This window comes from Carlito syrichta, unplaced genomic scaffold (genome assembly GCF_000164805.1).
Source record: "Carlito syrichta isolate Samal-C Ts95f unplaced genomic scaffold, Tarsius_syrichta-2.0.1 Scaffold302335, whole genome shotgun sequence".
Taxonomy (NCBI): Eukaryota; Metazoa; Chordata; class Mammalia; order Primates; family Tarsiidae; genus Carlito; species Carlito syrichta.
The window spans coordinates 46,067-70,526 of NW_007246431.1; the positions used below are offsets into that span (position 1 = coordinate 46,067).

Sequence of the window (24,460 nt, forward strand, 5' to 3'; positions counted from 1 at the left end):
TAGAGATGAGGTCTCACTGCCCAGGCGGGTCTCGAACCCGTGGGCTCAGGCAATCCACTCACCTCAGCCTCCCAAAGGCGCGGGATTACAGGCTGAGCCACCGAGCCCGGCTTCTTGCTAATACTTATTATGTCTTTTTTATTATAGCCATCTCAGTGGATATGAAGTGGTATCTCATTAAGGTTTTAATTTGCATTTCTCTAATGATGAATGTTTAGCATCATTTCCTGTGCTTACTGGTCATTTGTATTTCTTCTCTGGAGATCTGTCTATTTAAATCTTTTAACCATTTCTTAATTGGGTTACCTTTTTGTTGCTAAGTTTTAAGAGTTATGTATTCTGGACATTAGACTCATCAGATATATAATTTTCAAATATTTTCTCCCATTCTATGGGTTATTTCACCTGATATATTCTTGATATTAATGGAAAAGAACAGATTTAAATATTTCATTAAAAAGTTAACCCCTAGTAGATTATAAACAGAACTGTAGATCCCCCAAACCTTACAGAGGAAAAAAGAGAACACAGAAAATTTAATCTAATTTAGTAGACAAAAAGTCTCTTATTTATTTTGCATTTTCCTGTTTTTTCTATTTTCTTTTCTGAGAATGGCTTCTTTATATCCCTCTTCTGCTGGGTTGCATTTACCCTTCTTTTTTTTCCCTGGAAGGCAAGAGTTTACACACTCTGGATGATAAACAGTTGCTAAATACACTGCAGATATTTTCTCCCAGTCTGTCTCTTACCTTTTACCCTTGCTTACAGTAGACTTTCCCTTACAGAAGTCCTCACAAAGAGCCCTGTTGTCAATGGCACAGTCCAACAGGCTCTAAGAGAAGTTCTTGTCTAATAATCTCTTGGAAGTCTTTGCACCTGTCGAGCCTCTCCCAACTGGTCTAGACGTTCACAAGCACATTCCTGAGTAGTCACTTCAAGTCTGAATCAGAAGCCAATTTTTCAGAACTGATTTCTCACAAACCTACTCCCACTCCCAGGCCTTGGGTCGGCTCGTGGTCTATACCTTCCCTCTCCCACCATTAGGAGGGGGGAGAGAGGGTGGAAGGGAGTTACATATCAATAATGGAGCTTTCAAGGTTTTATTCTTCACAAAACACTTGAATTTGGATGTACAAGGTATCTTACCTGGACAGTGAATGAAAGACCAGTTGTATCTGCTGTCCTCCAGACACATGCTGGAATTAAGAAGGGGCTGTGGGTAGAAATTTCCTGGAGGGGCCTGTGAAGGCATCTTCACTGGTCCTTTAAAGGACCCTTCCATGCATTTTCCTTTGCCAGTATTGCTGGGATCAGTGCACCAGCCACAGCCTGGCTGCTCCAAGCAATGACTACAGGTGCAGTATCCTGAACAATTTTCAGCTATAAAAAAAACACAAGTTGCAATTCAGTATCACAGGTAGATTTGAGTTCACTATATTACCTTTTCCTTTAACAGACTATTCAACTTTTGTGAGTCAAAATTGCTATTCTATCATGAACATTTAAATGAGATACAGAATGGAAAGAACCCATTATTTTGCCCAACACATAATAAGAACCCCTTTCTTCCTCTTTCTAGCCGAGGATGTTGGAGGCAGAAGGGATCTTAGAGGTTATCTACTAAAAAGCACTCACTTTCCAAATTAGGATATAAGCTGTGAGACATTACATGGATGAATAATATGAAACTGAAGGTGGACAAGCTATTTCTGTACTTTCTGATCGATCCTACATTTACTTACTTGTGTCAATGTGTGTAATTCTGCATGAAGGTTCTCATCAGATAGGACTGTCTTAATGGCAGCCTCTGGACAGACTTAAGCAGAAAGCCCAGTCTTGTCCCTAAAGTGTTTAGAGGCTGAGGGTACTACCTCATGGCAGAGCTGTCACCCAGGGCATGTGTGGGTGCCTAGAGTTCACTTTCACTTACGGGGGCAGCTGCTCATTGTATACCACTCCATACATTGGCCGAAAGGGAAGGAGGCCACGTAGGCATTGGAGTCCACACACTGCTTCATGTTGCTGCACCACATACACTCGGAACTGCCGCTGGTGCACTCTCCACATGCTGTCCTCAAGGCACATGGTGTCCGGCACTGCTTGGCACTGTGGTTTGCTGGGAATTAAACCCAAGAGAGACACTTAGAGATTCCCATCCTGTCAGCTCAGGTCAAAGACTCATCAAATGTGGGTTGTTACCCATTAGTGTGTCATGAAATCATCAATTCAGGGACTATGCTAAATGAAGGAGAAAACAGAAAACAATAGAATTCATAATGTACTGTTTAGTCAAGTGCATTTATACACTTGAAGGGAAAAATGGATTTTCTTTTCAAAAAACATTAAAGATAGAGATGAAGGAACAAGCAAATCTTTCCATAGAAACAGAGTTCTAAATCACTTAGAATTTAGGATGACCCAGAATGAACTTCAAGCGTTTTACAATCCACCTGAATATGAAAAAATTTTTTTTGAGTTGGAGTCTCACTCTATTGCCCAGGTTGGAGTGCAGCTTATACTCATGGTCACTACAGCTTTGACCTGCTGGGCTCAGGCAATCCTTCCACCTTAGTCTCTCAAGTAGCTGGAAACAAAAGTGCGCACCACTACACCCAGTTAAGTTTTTGATTTATTGTAGAGATGAGATCTTACCAAGTTGCCCAGGCTGGTCTTGAACCCCTGGACTCAAGCAATCCTCTCGCCTCCACCTCCCAAAGTGCCGGGATTACAGGTGTGAGCTACTGTGTCCAGCTATCTCCCCCCCCCATTTTATCCTCTATGTGATGGTAAGAATATGCAAAATCTTAAGTTTGTAATTGTAGGGGGAAGAAGATCAGGTCACAGCATTAAATTCACCAAAGTATTCTGAATCCCAAAAGGCTGGACAGCTCCCCTAAAGAAGTTTAGAAATCATATTTTAAGGTGATCCTACAATGCTATGAATTTTTTCCTACACCTCTGTGTTCCTCAGACAAACTATAGCACTTTCCTAAAACTTGACATGATGTGAATGGAGTTCAGCCTCCCCAAATAACCCACAATTCCACCTATTGCTGTGAGTCCCTCTGCAGCTGGAAGCTTGTCTTGGGCTTGTCAGTATGCTACAGAGTCTGTCCCCAGGCCTGACTCTATGTAGCTGAAACACAGCCCAGAGAGAGGCTCAAACCTATAAAGCTGCCCAAGCGGCTGTCACTCAATTCTCTCACACAATTCCTCATGGTTCTGATTTGCTTCTGTCTTGTCACAGAACTGCTCTCATCATTTTTCTTCCCACTGATACTATCTTTCTGCACAGTGTCCCTGCAGTGATTTGCTTGCTTTTCTTATCTTTTGTTTTTATTTTCCTTTTTTGTTCTTTCTTCCAGAGAATTTCTCTGCCAACACCAACAAATCAGGCTTTCAGAGAAATTCTCAACACTTTTTGTGGTCAACAATCCAATCAATCTCATTGTTAATTAAAACATTTGATTTTTTGAGTAGTGTTAGTTACTGTTATTTTGGCTTATGGCTCAAACTATTCAGAGCTACAGACTTTTTCTTTCTGCTTCTGAAATTCTGGGTTATATTCTGCTTCATATCCTTGAAATCAACACTCCATTTATTTTCATGACTATTTTACACATCTCCATACTACTATACCGCCTACTGTTTCTCTCTCAATAAACTTCTAAGAGCACCTAATTCACCCGTGTACTCACCAGGCCTTTCGCAGACACTACCATTGAGTGGGTTGATGCAGGTAGCAGCCTTCAGTCCCCGAATATTGGGTTCTGACAAGATTCCACAGAATCCAGCATCACTGGGCTCAGATGGCATCCACTGTAGTAAACTATTTGTAAATGGGGACATATCTTCCCAGCACCAGTAGGATACATTGATCTTCCGAAGGCCAACCCAAGGGGTTAAGGTGAGTTTGGACTATAGGCAAAACAGACACAACTATGACTACAACCAACATTTTTTTTTTTCATTAATCAGTATTTTTTATTATGGTTTTGTGGGGTACAGTTAAGGGTTAGGTGTACAATTACGTTTCATTCAGGCACCCTGTTGATAAGAGGTGTTTTCCCATCCCCCGACAGATATTTGCTACTGTTAATCCCATCACCCTCCCCCCCCATAGTTTCCCAGCACCGTAAGTCATTTTCTTATAGTATTGCATTGGATGTTCAAGGTCCATTATATGAGTGAGACAACCAACATTTTTACATCATTTGGATAAAAAAACACTAAGTTAGGTATGCCCCACAGATAGGAAAGCCTATTCCCTGATTCAGTTGTGGCAGATTAGAGTAGATCATCAGTTCAATATGGCTACTTTACAAGGGACAAAAATATAGCTCAGAGAAGATAATATATCAAAAATTTCACAGAAATTATAGCAAGCCAAAAATCAAGTTCCAAAACTTTTATTTATTTATTTATTTTTGAGTTGGAGTCTCACTCTGTCGCCCAGACTGGAGTGCAGGGGTCGCTCCCGGCTACCGCAGCCTCGACCTGCTGGACTCCGGCAATCCTTCCACCTCAGCCTTCCAAGTAGCTGGAACTACAGGCGCGTGCTACCATGCCAGGCTAATTTTTTTTTTTTATTTATTGTAGAGATAAGGTCTCACCAAGTTGCCCAGGTGAGTCTCGAACCCGCGGGCTTAAGCAATCCACTCACCTCAGCCTCCCAAAGTGTGGGATTACAGGTTGAGCCACCGAGCCTGGCTTCCAAAACTTTTATATGACAAATGCTATGAAGAGATGGCTAACTCCAATTTTGATTTAAATGCCCACTCATATATAAGATCATCTTAACAATATTTATAAAATATTGTTTATATGCCTATCCTCAGATGATTAACTAAGCTTGTTTGGGGGCCCTGACTGGTTCAGATGATTGAAGAGTCCCATCTTTAGCCATGAAGTTCTGCTTGGTGCTGGAATTGGTTTCCCCAGCTTCGGTGAGGTATAATTGACAAGTATTGTATTTATTTAAGATGTACAATGTGATTTTTTGATATCTGTACACCCTGTGTAATGATTACCACAATCAAGCTAATTAACATATCCATCACCTCACATGCTACCAGTGAGTGTGTGCATGTGTGTGTGTGCGTGCGTGTGGTGAGAACATTAAAAATCAACACTTAGCAAATTTCATGTATACGGTACAATATTATTGACTACAGTCACCATGCTGTACATTAGCTATCCAGAATTTATTTATCCTATATACCTGAAACCTTGCACCCTTTGACCAACATCTCCCTATTGCCCTGCTTATTCAAGCCCCTAGCAGTAACCATTCTACTGCTCTCTACTTCAATGAGTTAGATTGCTTTAGATTCCACATATAAGCAAGAGTATGCAGTATTTGTCTTCCTGAGCCTGGCTTATCTTATTTCACTTAGCATAATGTCTTCCAGGTTCATCCATGTTTTGGTAAATGACAAAACTTCCTTTTTTATTTTTTTTAAAGCTGAATTGTATATACATATAGACTGAATATCCTTAATCTGAAAATTCGAACTCTGAAATGCCCCCAAATCTGAAACTTTTTGTGTGCTGACATTTCACTCAAGGGAAATGCTCACTGAAGCATTTTAGATTTCAAGTTTTCGGATTAGGGACGCTGCACTCGTAAGTACAATGCAAATATTCCAAAATCTGAAATCTAAAACATTTCTGGCCCCAAACTTTTTGGATAAAGGATATTCAACTTGTAACACATTTTCTTTGTCCATTCATCCAACTTGGCACTGAATTTTATAGAGAAAAATAGGACAGCAAATCCCCAGGATGGTCTCTGTCTTCTACTCTCCTAAACTTTCCTTTTCATTGTAATTTTTAAAAACAATTAAATTAAAGTATAAAATTCAACCCAGAAATGTTTTGGCAGTTACAAAACAAAATAAACAATAGATTGCCATTTTTAATAGGAAAAACACACTGCCTATTAAAAGACCTAAAAAGATTCCAAAGTAGTTATATTTAATTGTAATAATGTATAATATTTAGTTTCCTGTCTTTATTGTGTCTTCTAAACTTCCTTTGAATTTCTGTTTAAAAAAAGATAATTAAAGTCAGTGTTTGCTAACTCCAACTCAAAAACAAACAAACAAACAAAAAAACGCTTCAATACTATATTTGCCTTCACGATAAAATTCAGAGTCATTAGCATTGTAGCCAAGGCCTCTGAGGATTTAGCCTTGATCTTTTCTTAGACGAAGCTACAGCAACTCTCTTTCGTCCAGCCTGAAGTTGGCCATGCAAGCGTACCTGCAGCTCACTCAGTGAGCCACTGCCTCAAGCTCATTGCATCTTGCACAAGGGGGCACAAATGCCCAGGAAATCTTTCCTTCATCAATTTCCCAATTCACTCCCTCTCACCTCCAGGGGTTACCTCTTCCCAGCTCTCTACCAGTCAGCTTCTGACATAAGCCTAAGCTGGATACCCTTTCTTGCTTTTCCATACAAATCCGGGCTCTCCCGACTGGGCCACATCTAGAGTTATAGATGTAGAAGCACATTACACTTTAGTTGTCTCTCATCAGTCTTATCATAACACTGCAAATTTCTGCTTTATAGAGGTGGTCACAGTGGATTAGACTACCCAGAACCAGAACACCTGAGGAAGAGAGAAAAGAGACCAGAGTTTTATCTGTGGCCAGTGAGGATGGTTGAACCCTTCTATCCAGTATTCTTTCAGAAACATGGATTCAAGAGTCACTGGTAGAGACACTAAAGTAGTGGGCAAAGCTGTGAGCCATCCATTTTCTGAGACAGTGAATGACTGTGTAAAGTCAGCTAGAGGGAAGAATGCTGGGAGAGGTCCACATCTGGAGGTGAGGAGAAAAAAAGAAACAACACAGTCTTCAGTGGAGATTATGAAATTAGAAAAAGTTAACAAAATATGGAATACCAAATGTGGCCACCGTGTCATCCCCTGTGGTAAGCACACTAAGAACGTTTTGTCAGCATTTCGGTGTCCGCACCACCTCAAATCTGCACTGGAAAAAAGGACTAATTGGAGAAAAATAAAATATAGGACACCTTTCACCAGTCTCAGAATGGCTCTTCAGGTGGTACACAGACCACATGTAGCCAGGAGGAAGGCTGCACCCAAGGAGTACTGCCCTCAACTCCTCTGTTTAACAGTAAGAATATTTCCACCACAGTTCTCTGTATCACAGCCAACATTGCTGAAAGAGCTCTGTTCTATAATTAGCTACTTAACTGAGGATAGAATCACAGTTCTAGGACTTTGGACTAAAACCAGCAAAATGTGATTGTGGAATATCAACTGCAAGCTGCCTAAGAGCACTGGGTGAACAGAAAGAGAACTTGAACCTTTGTGAGCTCAGAAACTCTTGAAGAGAAGAGAATTCTTTGGGCTGGCCAGGTCTAAGAAAGACCCAAAAAGATGTACATGTCAAGCAGCAATCAGATAGCATCATGCACTATAAAAATACCTTAAATCCAGGGAACTCTGGTGGCTTAATCCAACCTAGCTAATTAGTAGTGACCTCTCCCTTCTCCCCAGCAGAATCTAGAGATAAAGCAGGTCTGAAATCATCTGCTGATGTCACTATAGCAGGTGCACATATACATAAATTTTACTATTTCTCCCACATGTAATTATTCATAGATCTTATAATTTATTTAATAGATATGACTAATAAAAATGTACAAAGTATTACAATTTTTTAAGATAAGAAAAAACGCACTAAAGGAAGAAACCGGGACAGCATAGTTCCACAGTCTATCATGCTGTGTACACTGGCATTCCCCCTCTTGCTGAGCACATCACATGTGTCCACAGCCTTCTACAGGCAAGCCGCAGTCATGCTCTTAGCAGAAAGGCAGCTACTAGAAACTTACGTTCTGAGGATGTTAACTCACCATGCTCTGTGATGCCTGCATGATTCGCAGCTGCTTAAGGACAAATTCTACCTTCTTCTGGGTTGTAAGAGAAGCCAAAAACGCATTGTGGTTCCTACAGGACAATTTAGCATTGTCATAAGTCTCCTTGGCAGTAGTAATTTTCAAACATGAGTTTCCAACCAAATGCCAACCAACGCCACAGATATTTTCTTTTGAAAAGGGAAAAGAGAAAAATAAAGTTTTAGAAATCACACAAACTAATGTATTACTAGTTCACATTGCTGAAGACCTAAATGATCTTTGTGATTTAAATTCTACGTACTTCATCAGGATGTAGTGAGGGCATCAGACACATTACTAACGATCAAATACACAAGTTTAAAAAAGTTTACCAGTCATATCTCCCGGATCTCAAGAAGTGTATTCTTAGGCAACCTTTTCTATATCTTAGAGGAAAATACCAGTTTATTGTCAATGTTAGACTGGTAAATCTCCTTTAAAGAACAATTAGAAAGAAGTCTAAATCTTGACTGAAGAGCAGACAAGAGTACACATATTTGATGGACGGGGTAGAAAACTGCAAGAATACAAATGAATTAGGAAATGAACAAATCTTGTCTCCAAAAGCTGCATTGTTTTCAGGTCATCAGATAGAAGGTATAATCAAGTGCACAAAGCATCCCAAAAGTAAGGTGAGAAGATTCTTCTTGGGAAAAGACCAAAGTGATATGCTACAGTACACAAGGCCAGTTTGTCATCTGCTATGTATTATCATCCTGAACCCACACAAGGTATTACACAGAAGCAATAAATGCTTCCTAGAAGATAATGATTGAGTAAAGCATCTTCACCAGAACCAAAATACACTGGAGATATCAACAATGTTCATGAACAGTTAACAGTCACTGAGATAAATGAAAGATATCAAGAGAAAGAGATCATTTAAGAGCAGATAAAGACTTGCTACTCAAAGTGTGGCATCAGCGACTAGTTAAAATGCAGACTCTAGGGCACCATATCAGTCTTATATCAGAATATGCCTTTTAGCAAGATTCTCAGGTGTTTTCCTGTACATTAAAGTTTGAGACACGCTGGGCTCGGTGGCTCAGCCTGTAATCCCACGCTTTGGGAGGCTGAGGTGAGTGGATTGCCTGAGCCCGCGGGTTCGAGACCCGCCTGGGCAACTTGGCAAGACCTCAACCCTACAATAAATCAAAAAATCAGCCGGGCGTGGTAGCGCAGGCCTGTAATTCCGGCTACTTGGAAGGCTGAGGCGGAAGGATTGCCGGAGCCCAGCAGGTCGAGGCTGCGGTGGCTGGGAGCGGCCACTACACTCCAGTCTGGGCAACAGAGTAAGACTCCAACTCAAAAAAAAAAAAAAAAAAATTGAGACACACTGAGATAAAGAGCAAGAAGCCCAACTGCAAGTTGAATCCAATACTTCTAAAGGATATTCAAAAGGCCCCAGGCCAGGTGTGTAATCCCAGCACTTTGGGAAGCACAGAAAGGAGGATTGCTTGAGTCCAAGAGTTCAAGACCAGCCTAGGCAACATAGTGAAACCTAATCTCTATGGAAAAAAAATTATAAAAATTAGCCAGGTGTGGTGGCATATGTCTGTGGTCCCAAGCTATTCAGGAGGCTGAGGTGGTAGAAGGATCACCTGAGCCCAGGAGGTCAAGGCTGCAGTGAGCCATGACTGTGCAACTGCACTCCAGCCTAAGTGACAGCATGAGACCTCAACTCAAAAAAGAAAACAAAAAAAGAAAAAGGGGGGTGGGGGCCTGGTCCAGTCAACTGCCCTACACATGCTTCAGATGTTGTGCAGAGCCAAGGAAGTTCCCCTTTCTGGACATTCTGGTTGAGCAAATCGAGTACAGGGTTTAGCCAAGGCTGGCTGGTCCCAGAACCCAAACTCGTCATCCCTAACCTCAGATATACCATATATTGAGGTATTCAGGGCTAGAGATCATCCCAAAAGGTGCTGCTGACAGAAGTATCTCTTCTCTACTTCCTCTCACAAAATACCCCTCAGTAGGTGCTGACAACCAAATCCAATTGTCAATTACAAAGTGCTGAGCAGACTGGCTGCTGAGACTCCCCTCTAGTCTCAGGTTGTCACAACTGGGTGGGGAGGGTACAGTGGAACAGGTTGAGTGATATGGAATTGATTGGCCACTTGATTCTCTAGAGCAGCAGAGGATGCTTCACTTTATTTCAAATGACAGTAGGAGCAAATACTTTTAACTTTAAAAAATAACCATAATACTGATGTGGGGGGTGGTAAATTGGCAAAATTAACTTTTCGCCTCTACTAAGGTTCCACCTAGGCTGCACAATACTTGGGGCAGGGGGTGAAGTTTTGGACCCACACACACCAAGATGACCCTGGAAGGCCTACCAGGCAGGGCAATGCACTCCTGATTCCGGGGCTCCCACTGGCAGTTCTGGTCCAGGGCACAGCTCCTGCAGCTGGTCTTCTTGTTGCAGTAGTACATGGGGTTATCCTTGGGGCAACTCTCATACCTGGAAATGGAGATCTAGAACAGAGTAGACAAAAGTTTTTCTCTTATATCCACAGAGAGAACTCATGTTGAAGACCAAAAGTACACTAAAGACAACAACATCTGATTGAGGAAGCAAAGTATGAGAGAGAGAGAGAGAGAGAGAGAGAGAGAAAGAGAGAGAGAGAAGATGCAGATGTTCTGCTCAAGGACATGCTTTTAGCCAGCAAGGAAGCAGCCCACTCTTTTAAATACCATGCCACAGGCTGCTATTCTGTAAAATGGGAATGCTAAACTTGCTGCTTTTCAAATGTTCCCAACAGCCTAAAAGCTTTCTATTTTATAATTGCACTACATGAACAAAATTGTCCTATAAACTGTCAAAACTATAAAAGCTGGGTCATCTTGTATTATAACAAATTTTAAAATCGTATATAGTGAGGAGTGAAGTCATGCTGAAACAAGCTATTAGACAAGGAGATTTTGTAGTCTGTCATGTCCACAATTCGATATGGACTGCTACACATCTGACTCACTCTCAGCAAATCCTAACTTGCTACCAAAACCTTGCACAAGTAGAGTGAGGTGGTCATCAGATAGATGGCTCAATCCAAGGATCCAGTACTTAAGTCACAGTCATGCCCAGGGACAACAGTCCTTAGACAATAGTCTTACTTTCTTCTAAGACACACACAAATCCCTGTGGCTAGTTAAGACCTTGAAATCAGGATGTATAGAGCAACTCTTCCTAAAGGAGAACCTGAGTGAGCAATACTAAAATCCAAATTTACACTTGTCTTAAAAAGAACTCTAGGTCATTATCCCATACACACTACAAAACCTAAACCTATGACCAGAGTTTTTTTTATCCCCTGAAATTCTTGAGAAATGTCCTCTGACCTGGCCTTCTGTGCAGCTGTGGTTCATGGGGACACAATGGTCATTGCACCAGTGGCAGTCATTGGTGTTGGCCGTGCAGCTGTAACAATCTGTGTGCTGGTCACATCTGTCATGGTCAAGAGCTATAAAGAGAAGACAGTCTCATCAGCTGGGACAGCTTCAGTTCAGCACAATCTGAGATAGGTTACAAAAATTAACAATGGCTGGGAAGCAAAGTAAAGAGTGAGACTTGCAAGAAAATATATTGGTATGTTTCTATTAAAATAAGATTAGGAATAAGACAATCTGAAGAAATACTGTTTCATACCCCAAAAAAAGGTACAGAGAAAGTGAAAAAACAAGACAGGTTAATTTAACAACAACTGCAGGACTTAATGAAAGCAAAGTCTGGCACTTTGAATACTTTTCTTCCCAAGAAGAAAATCAACCACTGACCAGGAGCCAAACAGTAATGTAGGAGACCAAGCCACAGCCTTATAAATACACAGCTAATATGGGCACGAGAAGTAGGCAGCACCATAGAATCCCACAGGAGGCACTGGGCTAAGCTATATTTTGTATGCATATGTAAATTAAAGAGTGCATATTTGAGAACTTCTGGGCTACCATAGACCTGTTGTATCTCCTGTTGACCCTAAAAAAGAGAAGCTACACAACCACACTGTCTCATCTATCAAACCATCTTGTGGACATAGCACAAAGTAGAATCCACAGGCAGGAGAAAGGCAGGGCCCACCCTCACAAAGGCCCCAGGAGTCTGCTCCTTAAATTGCTTTTCCTATCCTGATCATCATCTCAAGGACTGCCCCCCACAGGAAGTAGAGTGAAATAGGGAACTGACACTTTAGGTGAGATTACAGCAAATGGGTCATACTGAAACAACTTAAGTAATTCAATATTATTTGCCATAAACTCGCACACTTCGTTAGAACATTCTTTTATTTGGTTAAAAAAAATAGCCGGGCTCGGTGGCTCAGCCTGTAATCCCACACTTTGGGAGGCTGAAGTGAGTGGATTGCCTGAGCCCGCGGGTTCAAGACCCGCCTGGGCAAGTTGGCAAGACCTCATCTCTTCAATAAATCAAAAAATTAGCCGGGCGTGATAGCACGCGCCTATAGTTCCAGCTACTTGGAAGGCTGAGGCAGAAGGATCGCTGGAGCCCAGTAGGTCGAGGCTGCGGTGGCCGGCATGCCACTGCCCTCCAGTCTAGGCGACGGAGTAAGACTCCAACTCAAAAAATAAAAAAATAACAATTTCACGGATTTTATCCCATTTTGGAGAGAATGACTAACCCTGCCAGGTTCTGGTTAATCCTGGTTCTTCAGCACCCACCAAGCCACCAACACACCTGGGAGGGCTGCCCAGGTGTTCTTACTGAGGATTTGTGTTCCTGGGTAGCTTAATGTCCCAGGAGAAGGAAAGCTGCCGCCACCCATCATAATTCTCACACTAGCTGCAACACTAGTCCTACTAGTTGAGAAATTCAGTCAACATACTTCAAATTAATTGGTGTGAACAAATGTTTTGTAGAGACATTCTCCTTACTTTTAAAGAACTTTCTCATGCATTACTTCACTCGATTGTACCGTGCTCTATGTCAGGAAGAATGAAGAAAACAGCTTGGAAAATATAAGGGAAGTTCCAGAAGCAAGGGTCACTACTCATCCTCAGCAACTGTCTGTCTTGCTCACTGCTGTATCCAACTAGAGGAGCTAGGGCAAGAATATTCTGCAAGGACATCATCACTCCCTCAATCCACCAATACAATTTACTTCAACATGGCTTTTCTGACTCTCCTCATTTCATCCTTACATTACATCTGCATAACCCAATATGGTAGCCATTAGCCACAGGTGGTTTTTAATTAAAATAAAATAAAATAAAAAATTTAGTTCCTCAGTCACATTAGTCACATTTTTAAGTGTTTGATAGCCCCATGTGGCTAGTGGCTATCAAACTGGGACAGTCCAGATATAGAACATTTCCATCTCTTCAAAATAAAGCTCTGCTGGATGGCACTGCCTCAGGTTCTGGAACTGTGGCCAGTTCTGGCAATGGTATGCACAGCCTATGCAATGCCAAGAAGGTTATGTCCCCATCATTCACAGACTGCTTCTAGGAGCCACATGGCATGTTCTCATCCAAGATGTTTATAAACCAATTTTTAAACACCCTCCAAAAAAGCTTTGCACAAGTTATTATATAAATAATTTTGGATAATAAGGTGCACATAAAAAGTATATATATGTTAAATTCCTTCACAATTCAGATAAATTGAAATTTCAAATTCATTAAATTCTAGGTAGAGAAGAAACATACTTCTTTTGGAAAAACATTCTGATTTTAACTTTTCTTGTTGTTCATCAGTTGCCAACTCCCAGGAGATACACTGAGATGACCCTGTGTCCCACACACACCGAACACCAGGTCCTGCTGCTAAACAAGCGGCTTCACTGCTGTGTGCATCACACTGTTGTGAGGTGAATACCAGGATGTCGCTGAGGAGGAGACTGTTGAAACCACCAAACACATACATGGTGCTAAGAAGAAAAAAGGAAAAGAGGGAATTTACTAAAGACTTAAATAACAAGTGCATGATACACTATTTCTTTTTTTCTTTCTTTTGTTCATGAGACAGGTCTTTCTAAGTTGACAAGGCTGGTGTTAAACTTCTGGGTTCAAGAGATCCCTTGCCTCAGTCTCTTGTGTAGTTGAGACTACAGGAACATGCCACCATACCCAGCTACCATGATATACTTTTTACAGACAATCAATCCTCAGACAAATCTTTTATGTTATAAATTGTCTAAGAAATTATTTTGCAAGGTCTTAAAAACATTCTTATTCCCTTCTCTTACAAATTCTACCCTTTCATCCTGGCCTGTGACCACCCAGAATAGTTCCAATAATCTATCTACTCTTCACAGCTACTATATTAAAAAGTTCTCATAATGCCTTGTGACTTTTAACCATGAGTCCCTGAAATAGTTTAGTGTCATAGTATGCTAACATATTTTAAAGATAAACATAATTCTATATCTACATGTTTTAAAATATAAAAGTATCAATGTAAAATTTTAAAAGCATAGATAAAGTCTATAATTAAAGCTGTGTCACACTGGTCCATGAATACATAAATCAATCAGAAACAGATAAAAATACACATGGAAATTTAGTACACAGTAAAAGTGCATCCCAAATTAGTGAAGGAAAGATGGACTTTTCAGTAAATGGTATTGAGATAACTAAACATATGGAAAAATAATAAATTTGTTTCGCTTCTGTATGGAAGGAGGTACCTATAGAAACCTAGAATAAACTTAGTTTAGCATAGTTTTTTTTTGCCTCAGCATAGCCATTTTTGCTTAGACTTTACTCCTGACACACTTTGAATCTAGCACAGGTTAGACACAGACAAGATAAATTTCCAATAAGCAGGTTTTAGGAGGCGTTCAGACATTTTAAAATTACATTTTTATGGCAGGCCAAGTGGCAGCCTCCCCCTCCCCCTCCCCCTCCTCCTTGGCAAATCTCCATCAGATGCAAGACAAGGACAGCCCAACAACCCAACCTTTCAATTCATAGTTTAGCATGATAATCTCTAGGAAACTTTTAGGTTCCTTACCAAAAGTGGAAGGGCCAAAGATAACCCCTTGGCTGGCAGAAGCCATAGAAATGACAATAAGGCCATCTTACTTTTTAAAATTTTTTAACTTTTAATTTTAAAGATGTGGGGTACAATTCAGGGTTAGGTATACAAATGTTCATTATGCAAGTACCCTTGTTGATGAGGTGTGCCCCCCGCCCCTGGCAATTTCCCACTACTGCCAATCCTTTTCTTATAGTATTATGATAATTGTTCAAGGTCTGCTTATGAGTGAGAACATAAGTTTCTGTGACAGATCACTAAATCCATCCAAGTCCATGTGTGTATCATTCTTTATGGCTGCATAATATTCCATTGTGTATATGTACCACATTTTTTTTATCCAGTCCAGTTTCGATGGGCAGCACGGTTGGTTCCATGTTTTTGCTATTGTGAATAGTGTTGCAATAACCATGCATGTGTAGGTATCTTATAGAGTGATTTGAGTTCCTCCAAGTATATTCCCAATAGTGGGACTGTTGGGTCATATGGAAGGTCAATTTCTAGTTCTTTCAGAAATCACCACACCATTTTCCAAAGAGGTTGCACCAGTTTGCATTCCCACCAGCAGTGCAGAAGAGTTCCTTTTTTTCTCTGCATCCTCACCAGCATCTGTTGTTGTTTGTTTTATTAATGATGGCCATTCTTACTGGGGTTAGGTGGTACCTCAAAGTGGTTTTAATTTGCAATTTTCCTCTGATGATTAGCGAGGCTGTGCACTTTTTCATATGTCTGTCGGCTACCCATATCTCTTCTTTTGAGAAGAATCTAATTCATGTCTTTTGCCCACTTTTTAAAGGGGCTGTTTGTTTTTTTCTTTCAGTACATTTGAGTACCTTATAGATCCTGGAAGTTATACCTTTGACAGACATACAGTTGGCAAATATTTTTTCCCATTCTGTGGGCTGTCTCCTCAAACTCTTGATGGTTTCTTTTGCTTTGCAAAAGCTTTTCAGTTTGATGAGGTCCCAATTGTCTATCTTATCTCTTATGGCAAGGGCACTTGGGGATTTGATCAGGAATTGGTTGCCAGTTCCAATTTCCATAAGGGTGTCTCCTGCATTTTCTAAGGTTCTTATAGTTTGAGGTTTTATGTTTAGGTATTTGATCCATTTAGAGTTGATTTTTGTGTATGGTGATAGGTAGGGGTCCTGTTTCAATCTTCTGCATGTGGTCAGTCAGTTTTCCCAGCACCATTTACTGAATAGGTTCTCCTCTCCCCAGTGGTTGTTGCTGGAGGCTTTGTCAAAGATCAGGTGGCTGAAAAATTGAGGTTTTGCTTCTGGAATCTCTATCCTGTTCCATTGGTTCATATGCCTATTGTTGTACCAATATGAGGCTGTTTTGATTACGGTAGCCTTATAGTAAAGTTTGAAATCTGAAAGTGTGATACCTCCTGCTTTGCTTGCTAAGGATTGTTTTGGTTATTCGTACTTGCTTATGTTTCCATGTGAATTTCTGTATTGTCATTTCCGGTCTGAGAATAATGATGTTGGTAATTTAATGGGTATTGTGTTGAATCTGTAGATTGCCTTTGGTAGGATGAACATCATAGCAATGTTGATTCTTCCTATCCACGAACATGGAATATTTTTCCATTTGTTTATGTCTTCTTGGATTTCTTTGAGCAGTGTTTTGTAGTTAAGACCACCTTTTAGTCAAGAAACTTGTGAATTGAAAACATCTGACAGGTCTCTTGCAGGAAAAACCCCTCTGGGCCCAAATCTCCAAGTTAACCTAATCAGCCCTTCATGACCTTCATGTCATAGACAGATCCCACCACCAAGGCAGCAATCATGTGACTAACCCACCCATCTGTCTGCAGTCCATCACCTGATGTCAGTATCTGCACTTACCTGCCCTTTTGTGATGATGTGGAGCAGACCACTAACCAATCACCTTAATGACCTTCCCTCATCAAAGGGAAGGATTAAAAGAACTCAACCACAAGCAGTCGTTTGCCATTGCCTTACTAGACTCTGGTGCGGTCATGTGCTCTTTGAGTTATGGCTGTCACCATGTTTCCTGACTTGGCCCCCTTTCCTACCTTGGGGAAGTGAATCTTCTTTTTTGCTCTCTAATTTACTTTCTAAATAAACTACATTTTCTAAATCTAACTTCTGTGCAATTCTTTGCATCTTTCATGCACCATCAGATTGCACACCAGATATCCAAACCCCCCAGAGGGCCTAACCTAACATTCTGAAGACTGGGAGATGTGACACTAACGTTTTTGGAGGTCCACTGAGACCTAACACTATATAACAAGATAAATTCCCAATGGACCAAAGAAATACCTAAAATAAACAAGCCCCACACGTACTAGAAGAAATAATGGGTCAACTTCTCTATAACCTGAGAGTATAAAAAACATCACTATGACTTAAAATCCAGATGGCAGAAAAAACCCAGAAGAATCTGATTAAATAAACTTACAAGTTTTTACATAGAAAATAATGCTGGCTCATCCTGTAATCCCAGCACTTTAGGAGGGCGAGGTGAGTGAATTGCCTGAGCCCGCGGGTTCGAGACCTGCCAGGGCAACTTGGTGAGACCTCATCTTTACAATAAATCAAAAATTAGCTGGGCGTGGTAGCGCGCGCCTGTAGTTCCAGCTACTTGGAAGGCTGAGGCGGAAGAATTGCCGGAGCCTAGCAGGTCAAGGCTGCGGTGGCCAGAAGCGGCCACTGCACTCCAGTCTGGGCAACAGAGTGAGACTCCAACTCAAAAAAAAAAAAAAAAAAAAGAAAGAAAGAAAATAATGCTGTAAGCAAAGTAAAACAACAGAGACACTATGAAAAAAAAATTTACAAGTTATAGGAAAAGGAATACCACTAACATAGAGAAGGCTTCAGCCAGTTTGCAGAAAAAAATACAAATGACCCTAAACATATGAAAAGATGCTCAATTTCAGTGCAAGAAAATTGCAAATTAAAACTACACTGAGGGGCCAGGCACAATGGCGTATACCTGTAATCCCAGCACTTTGGGAGGCTTGAGGTCAAGAGTATGAGACCAGCCTGGGCAACATAGCGAGACCCAATATCTACAAAATACCTACAGTGAGAAAGACTTTCTTACCTAAAAACTGGAAAAGAACAAAAACATAACAGTTTGACAATATACAGACTGGTGAAGGCAACGGGGCAGTAGGCACTTGTGCACCATACTGCTGGGCAAGTAAAATGGGGCAAGTATACAGAGGGAATGTGGCAATCTCTAACAAAATGATGCGTCTACTTTTGGAACCTGAAACCACATTTCTAGACATCTATCACAATAGTAAAATATAAAAAGAAGTATACATTAATGATGATAGTCACTACAACATTAATGATGATAGCAAAAGACTCAACCCAAAATGTCCATCAATTAAAAATGGGACGAATAAACCATAAATGCATCTCCCCCCTCATGATGAAATAGTAGGCAGATGTAAAAAGAAATGAGGAAAATTTCTACATATTGCTGTGGTGTGATCTCTGGGGTATACTGTTATATGGGGGAAAAGTGAGATGCAGAGAGAAAAGTATTTAGAGTGTGTGGCCATTTACCTAATGAGGGAAAGAGATCAAACACACAAACACACACAATTCATTTTTCTTTTCAAAACAAGAACAATAGTTTTTCTTTAACCTGTTTTCTTAAAAGCTCTAGAAACAATGACTGTCCCAGTAGCAATCAATACAACTAATACTTAGGTTATGGTATCTAAAAATCATCATCTCCTTTCCCTCCATCCTTCAAAACTAGAATTTTCTAGAGAAAAATTTCATGTCAGGATCAAGAAATGTTTATAATGAGTCTAGAAGATCTTGTTATACTAGAAAGAAAGGAAGACTAGGGTAGTGCCAAACAGATTCAAGAGCTAACATAAAGAAGTCCTCACGGGCTAAAGATGGAAGGTGTTTGAAATTTAATAAGCATAAAAACTACAATGGATCGAAGCACACTAAATATTTGTAAATCTATGAGTTCACAATGATACATGTCCTCCAACCCCCAACAGAAACCTCATTTTGTCACCTTTGGACAATGAGAAAAAGTTAGTTCATCATTTTGAAAATTGAGATCTGTAAATAAAGACAATGAATTAACCCTACTATGAATTGATCTTGCCAAAATAACTAAAGAGAATCTGATCGAGCTAATCTGTAGGTAATTCAAGAGAGAGAGAGAGAGAGAGAGAGGGCCAATATGTTACTTTAAAGCATGTTATACAGTAACCAAAATGTGGACTACAGAAAATTCAGCAGGACAAACAACCCAGACTCTTTAACGAATACAGGGGAAAATGATGGGTGGTAGCCTATAGCAAGAGGAACTTAGAAGACATCTTAACCAATTGTAATATATGGATCTAATCAGGATCCTGATTTGAATAAATCAAACAAAAAAATTATAAGACAGTTGGGAAATTTGAACAAAGAATGGGCACAGAGTGATATTAAAGAATTACTACTTTATAGCTGGGCACAGTGGCTTATGGCTGTAATCCCAGCAGTTTGGGAGGCTGAGGTGGGAGGATTGCTTGAGCCCAGGAGTTCAAGACCAGCCTAGGCAACATAGTGTGAGCTCATCTCTACAAAAAATAAAAATAATAATCTGGGCATGATGGTGCACACCTATAGTCCCAGCTACTTGGGAACCTAAGGAAGAAGGATCTCCTGAGCCCTGAAGGTTAAGACTACAAAGAGCTATGATTGTGTCACTGCACTCAGCCTGGGAAACCAACTCAAAAAGAAAAATAATTACTTACTACACTTTTAAAAAGAGTAATTGTATAGCGTTTGTGTTTTAAAAAGTCTCTATCTTTAAAAGATACTCAGTCAATCCTCATTATAATCATGTGCTGCATAATGTCGTTTTGGTCAATGTCGGATGGCATGTAAGATGGTGGTCATCCAGTAAGCTAAGGTTAATTTACTATTAAAAAGGAAAAATATATTTTAAAATAAATGCAATGTAGCCTAAATGTGCAGTATTTATAAGTCTACAGTAGTTGAGGCAGGATAGCTAGCACAGGTTAGACATAGATAAGTTTCCCATAGGTAGGTTTTAGAAAGTGTTTAGACATTTTAAAAATTACATTTTACTTCAGGCCAAGCTGCAGCCTGCCCCACCCCCAAGACATATCCAAAGAAAACTCCATCAGATGCAAGAATAGGACAGCCCAACCTTAGAGATGTCAATCTCCAGAGTGGCAGTTATCTGATCTCCACCCTCTTGAGTATATCACTGTGAAGGTATGTCAGGTCTACTGTAAAGAGTAAAAGTGCAATTTCTTTTGCCCATGTCAGCTCTGGCATGTCTCCCTTCTTTCTCTAATAAACTCTGTTTGAAAACTTTGCTGGTTGCTCCAAAATTCATTTTAGAAATAAGCCAAAGAATTCACAGGTTTTGCACTGCACCCCACCCAGTATTGGTAGTGAACTGAAATATCCTAGGCCTTTACATTCACTCACTGACTCACCAAGAGTTATGGTGAGTGCCCTATACAGGTGTACCATTTTTATCTTTCATATTGCATCTTCACTGTACCTTTTCTGTGTTTACATATGCTTAGATACACAAATACTACTGTGTTGCCTACAGTATTCAATACAGTAACATGCTGTAGAGGGCAGTAACCTAGAAGCAATAGGCTGTACCACATAGTCTAGGTGTGTAGTAGGCTCTGCCATCTAGGTTTATATGAGTAAATTCTATGATGTTCACGCAACAATGAAATCATCTAAGAATACATTTCTCAGAACATAGCTCCATCATTAAGTGACACATGACTCTATTTGCAGATTCCATATTTGCAAATTCACCTACTTGTAAAATTTATATCTCCAAAATCAATACTTGGAGCTGTTTCATGGTAATTCACCAGCACATACATGCACAAATTTGAGTTGGCAAACATGCACATTCCCAGCCAAGGTCAAACAAGGTGATTCTTCTTCTGTTTTTTGAGTTGGAGTCTCACTCTGTCGCCCAGACCGGAGTGCAGTGGCACACTCATGCCATCCCAGTGTCAACCTGCTGGGCTCCGGTGATCCTTCCACCTCAGCCTTCCAAGTAGCTGGAACTACAGGTGTGTGCTACCACTCCTGGCAAATTTTTTATTTATTGTAGAGATGAGTTCTCGCCAAGTTGCGTGGACTGGTCTCGAACCCACGGGCTCAGGCAATCCACTAACCTCAGTCTCCCAAAGTGCTGGGATTACAGGCTAAGCCACTGAGCCTGGCCCGAGTGATTCTTGTTTCAGCTCTCATACTAGTAGTAATAAGTGTCCCTTTCATGATTTATTTAGTGCAGTTTTTTTTTTTTTTGCATTTTTGTGCTTATGTTGGTGGTTTCACGTTCAAGATGGCCCCCATGCAGTGCTAAAGAGCTGTCTAGTGTTCCTAAGTGTAAGAAGGCTATGATGTGTCTTATAAAGAAAACACGTGTTAGATAAGCTTCATTCAGGCATGACTTAAAGTGCTGCTGGCCGTGAGCTCAATGTTAATTAATGAGAAATATATAGTAAATAAGATGTCTTTAAATAGAAACACACATAAAACAAGGTTATGATGAAAATGTTGTGATTAGAGGCTCACAGAAACTCAACTCTGTATTTCCCCCAGAAGCAATAATTCAATATTTACTAATTCAGTGTTTGTGGTAACTTTATAGAACTATAATGAATAATGAACATCAACAGTAATCTAAAATATGTACCGCATATAACAATAACCTAAAAAAATAAATACCAGGTTTTGTTTTTAACCTTGCCATTAGCTTACTTGTATCACATCAGCCAGGCTCATTCAACTAGTTAATCTGTTACTTAAACCAAATAAGCTCCCTCCTCCTGCCACACAGTTGGTGTTCTAGCAATTGTGAATGCATCCGGTTACACAGAGGCTCAGAGCTGGCCCAGAGAGGCACAGCTGATCTCTTGCTGCCTCAGCACCTCACAGCCCTCCCTTCTTCTTCCTTCCTGCCTCCCTCAAAACCACAACAATTAAGAGACACACAGCTGACCCAATACTGACGACCCACTTAAAACATGAAGAAATTATGTGTATCAAAGTTTCTCTTTCAGTAAATTATCTTATAGAATTAACCCCAAACCATGACCTTTTAGTACATGGTCTCCCACATGTTCCCTGCCTGCTCTAATCCTACCTCATACGCACAGATCACACAGCAGAATTCAAACACACCACTGGAATTACATTAAAATACAAACACTATTACAATGCACACAAGCCAGTCCCAATTTTGATTCACAGTTAAACTACATTTTAAGGTAAGCTGTCAATTTCTCTGCATTTGGATAAAACTAAGAATGTTTTAATACACGCTTGATTTGTTTGCCAGTTATCACCTCACTAATAACTGCCATTTAGCAGATGCCTATCATGTCTCCTGTGCCAGGAGAACACCAGGAACACAGAGATGAAGAGAGGTGAGGTCAGGCACTCACAGGCAAGATAATGACAAAATGATCCCCCTGTGTTTCAGATAAAAACTGCAAGGGCACTTGCTAGAAGGCTTTAAGGGTCTTTCTTACAGAGGAAGTATCAGATCATGATTTAAGATAACACTCCAAATGAGCAAGATAGTAAAACAATCATTTTATTTTAGTCTATACTATCAAAAGTTCTCATAGTAAATCATATATACTACCAAAAAATTAGTTATAAGAGATCTTTTTCCTAATATCTAGTTTCTAAATTCTATCAACTCTTCCTTCACATCTCCAAAATGTGTCACTTTCTTATCTTTCCTAATCCAAGTTAAATTACTTTCCTGTGTCTCTTGTCATCACAATAAAACTTTTAAAAGCCAAAGGAATCCTAATATAATGCAGGCATTACAGAACTTAAATAACTTTAGGGAGTTTATATGGCTCAGAATTTAAAAAGGAGAATTAGACAGCAGTAGTCACAGTAGAAACAAAATGAGACACATTATAAGGTGATTAGGCTCTTTAACCTCTTAAAAATCTTTAAAGCACATTGTAATGAGCAAGTTGAATGGCCACTTTGATTCTCCCTTATTTGAGCTTCTCCCGGGCAGATTTATGAAGAGCTGGTAGTTTGGGCCAGGCATTTTTGAGCAAAGCAATGAAATGCACTGCAGACCTCAGATTACCTAGAGATGAAAGACTTGATCTATATCGAGCTCCACAATGTCCCCATCTCTGTTTCCCCACTTCATCCCCCATCTGGAGTGTCCTCTCTCCTTTTTTCCAAACCTCCCCTTACCATTCAGATATTAATACAACAAGAAACTCAACAATTTATGTACCACAGACAATAGCAGAGGACATAAGACAGTGACATGCACATAACTTTGTCATCCCACCATTTAGACAACACCAAGCGTAGCATGCTCTTGCAGACTAACAAAACTAGATTAATAAAAACAACATTTGATGTAATTCATAGCCACATCATATATTTTAAACACAAATAAGAAAATTTATTCCCAGATAATTCTGTGAAAACTAATAAATCGAGAGAATCCTGTGAATAATGTGTAAATCCAACTCCATCTCATATTTTACTTCATTTTCATTTTAAATAAAAAGGAGACAGAGCAAACACTTCTTCTACAATTACCTGTTGTACAGGACTGCTGAATGGCCAAATCTGTTGACATCGTGGTGGAGATCAGGTCTGGGAAGCACTGACCAGCGGTCGCAGGCTAGGAGAAAGAAAAACAAATTTTCAGAAAGGACTAGCATTCACAATCATTAGGAACTGGCATTTTCCTCAGGAATAAACTGCAACAAACACGACTTCATAAAGCATGCCTCTCGATTTTCTCCAGGGTAAAATGCTGCTGCTGCAGCAGATAACATGGCAATTCTAACCAAAATCCAGGACATATAGGTCACTCACCTCACTGCCTATCAATCTGACCCACTAGCATGTTTTTTAATGTAAGCAAATTTTATATTTACAAAGCTTATGTGGGCAAAACATTGGGTTTCCATAATTATTTTCTAATCTTCTCTATATTGATTTGCCCAAATTTAGTAGCTAAAATGGATAAATACAAGCAGAAAATTAAATTTTTTAAAAATTTAAACTTTAATGTTTTACAAGTCCTTTTCTAGATCCCAGATGTACTAATTATCCTTTGTTCTGACCCATGCTAGGAACTTCTCTTCTGGACTTAATACCAACTAGTGCTGCTGTACCATGCTAACTTCACAGTGTCTCACTCTGAGTCACACACTAAGCCAAGATCTTCCACTGGATCCAGACCTTTAATCAGTCTGGACAACAACAGCTGTCATTTCTTTCTCCTACCCAGCCTAGACTCAGTGGTCTTCCCCACCTGGAGAACTGAGAGGCTATCAACTCCCTTAGCAGGAAGTCCTAAAATCACCAGGTGGCAGGAATTACTTATCCCACCACTGAAACAAGAGCTACTTCCTCTGCTTTGGGCCTCCAACCCTCTTGCTGGCTTTGATCACAGTATTTAAATAGGCCCAGGGTCAGTCTCTCTCAAAACACACCCTTTCTCTCTCTCTTTTTTTTTTTTTTTTTTTTA

General features: G+C 40.1%; 1 protein-coding gene across 1 annotated transcript in view; it reads right to left on the reverse strand.

The window, feature by feature from the left end:
• LOC103258716 (attractin) overlaps positions 1 to 24,460 on the reverse strand; it is a 132,173-nt gene that overhangs the window by 42,633 nt on the left and 65,080 nt on the right. Inside the window, exons 11-18 of the mRNA XM_008056380.2 lie at positions 23,521 to 23,605; positions 13,591 to 13,811; positions 11,272 to 11,393; positions 10,269 to 10,407; positions 7,888 to 8,078; positions 3,699 to 3,918; positions 1,931 to 2,116; positions 1,147 to 1,380 (exon numbers count right to left, since the gene is read on the reverse strand). Of these exons, the coding sequence (XP_008054571.2) occupies positions 1,147 to 1,380; positions 1,931 to 2,116; positions 3,699 to 3,918; positions 7,888 to 8,078; positions 10,269 to 10,407; positions 11,272 to 11,393; positions 13,591 to 13,811; positions 23,521 to 23,605 (1,398 nt within the window). The remainder of the gene's footprint in view (positions 1 to 1,146; positions 1,381 to 1,930; positions 2,117 to 3,698; positions 3,919 to 7,887; positions 8,079 to 10,268; positions 10,408 to 11,271; positions 11,394 to 13,590; positions 13,812 to 23,520; positions 23,606 to 24,460) is intronic.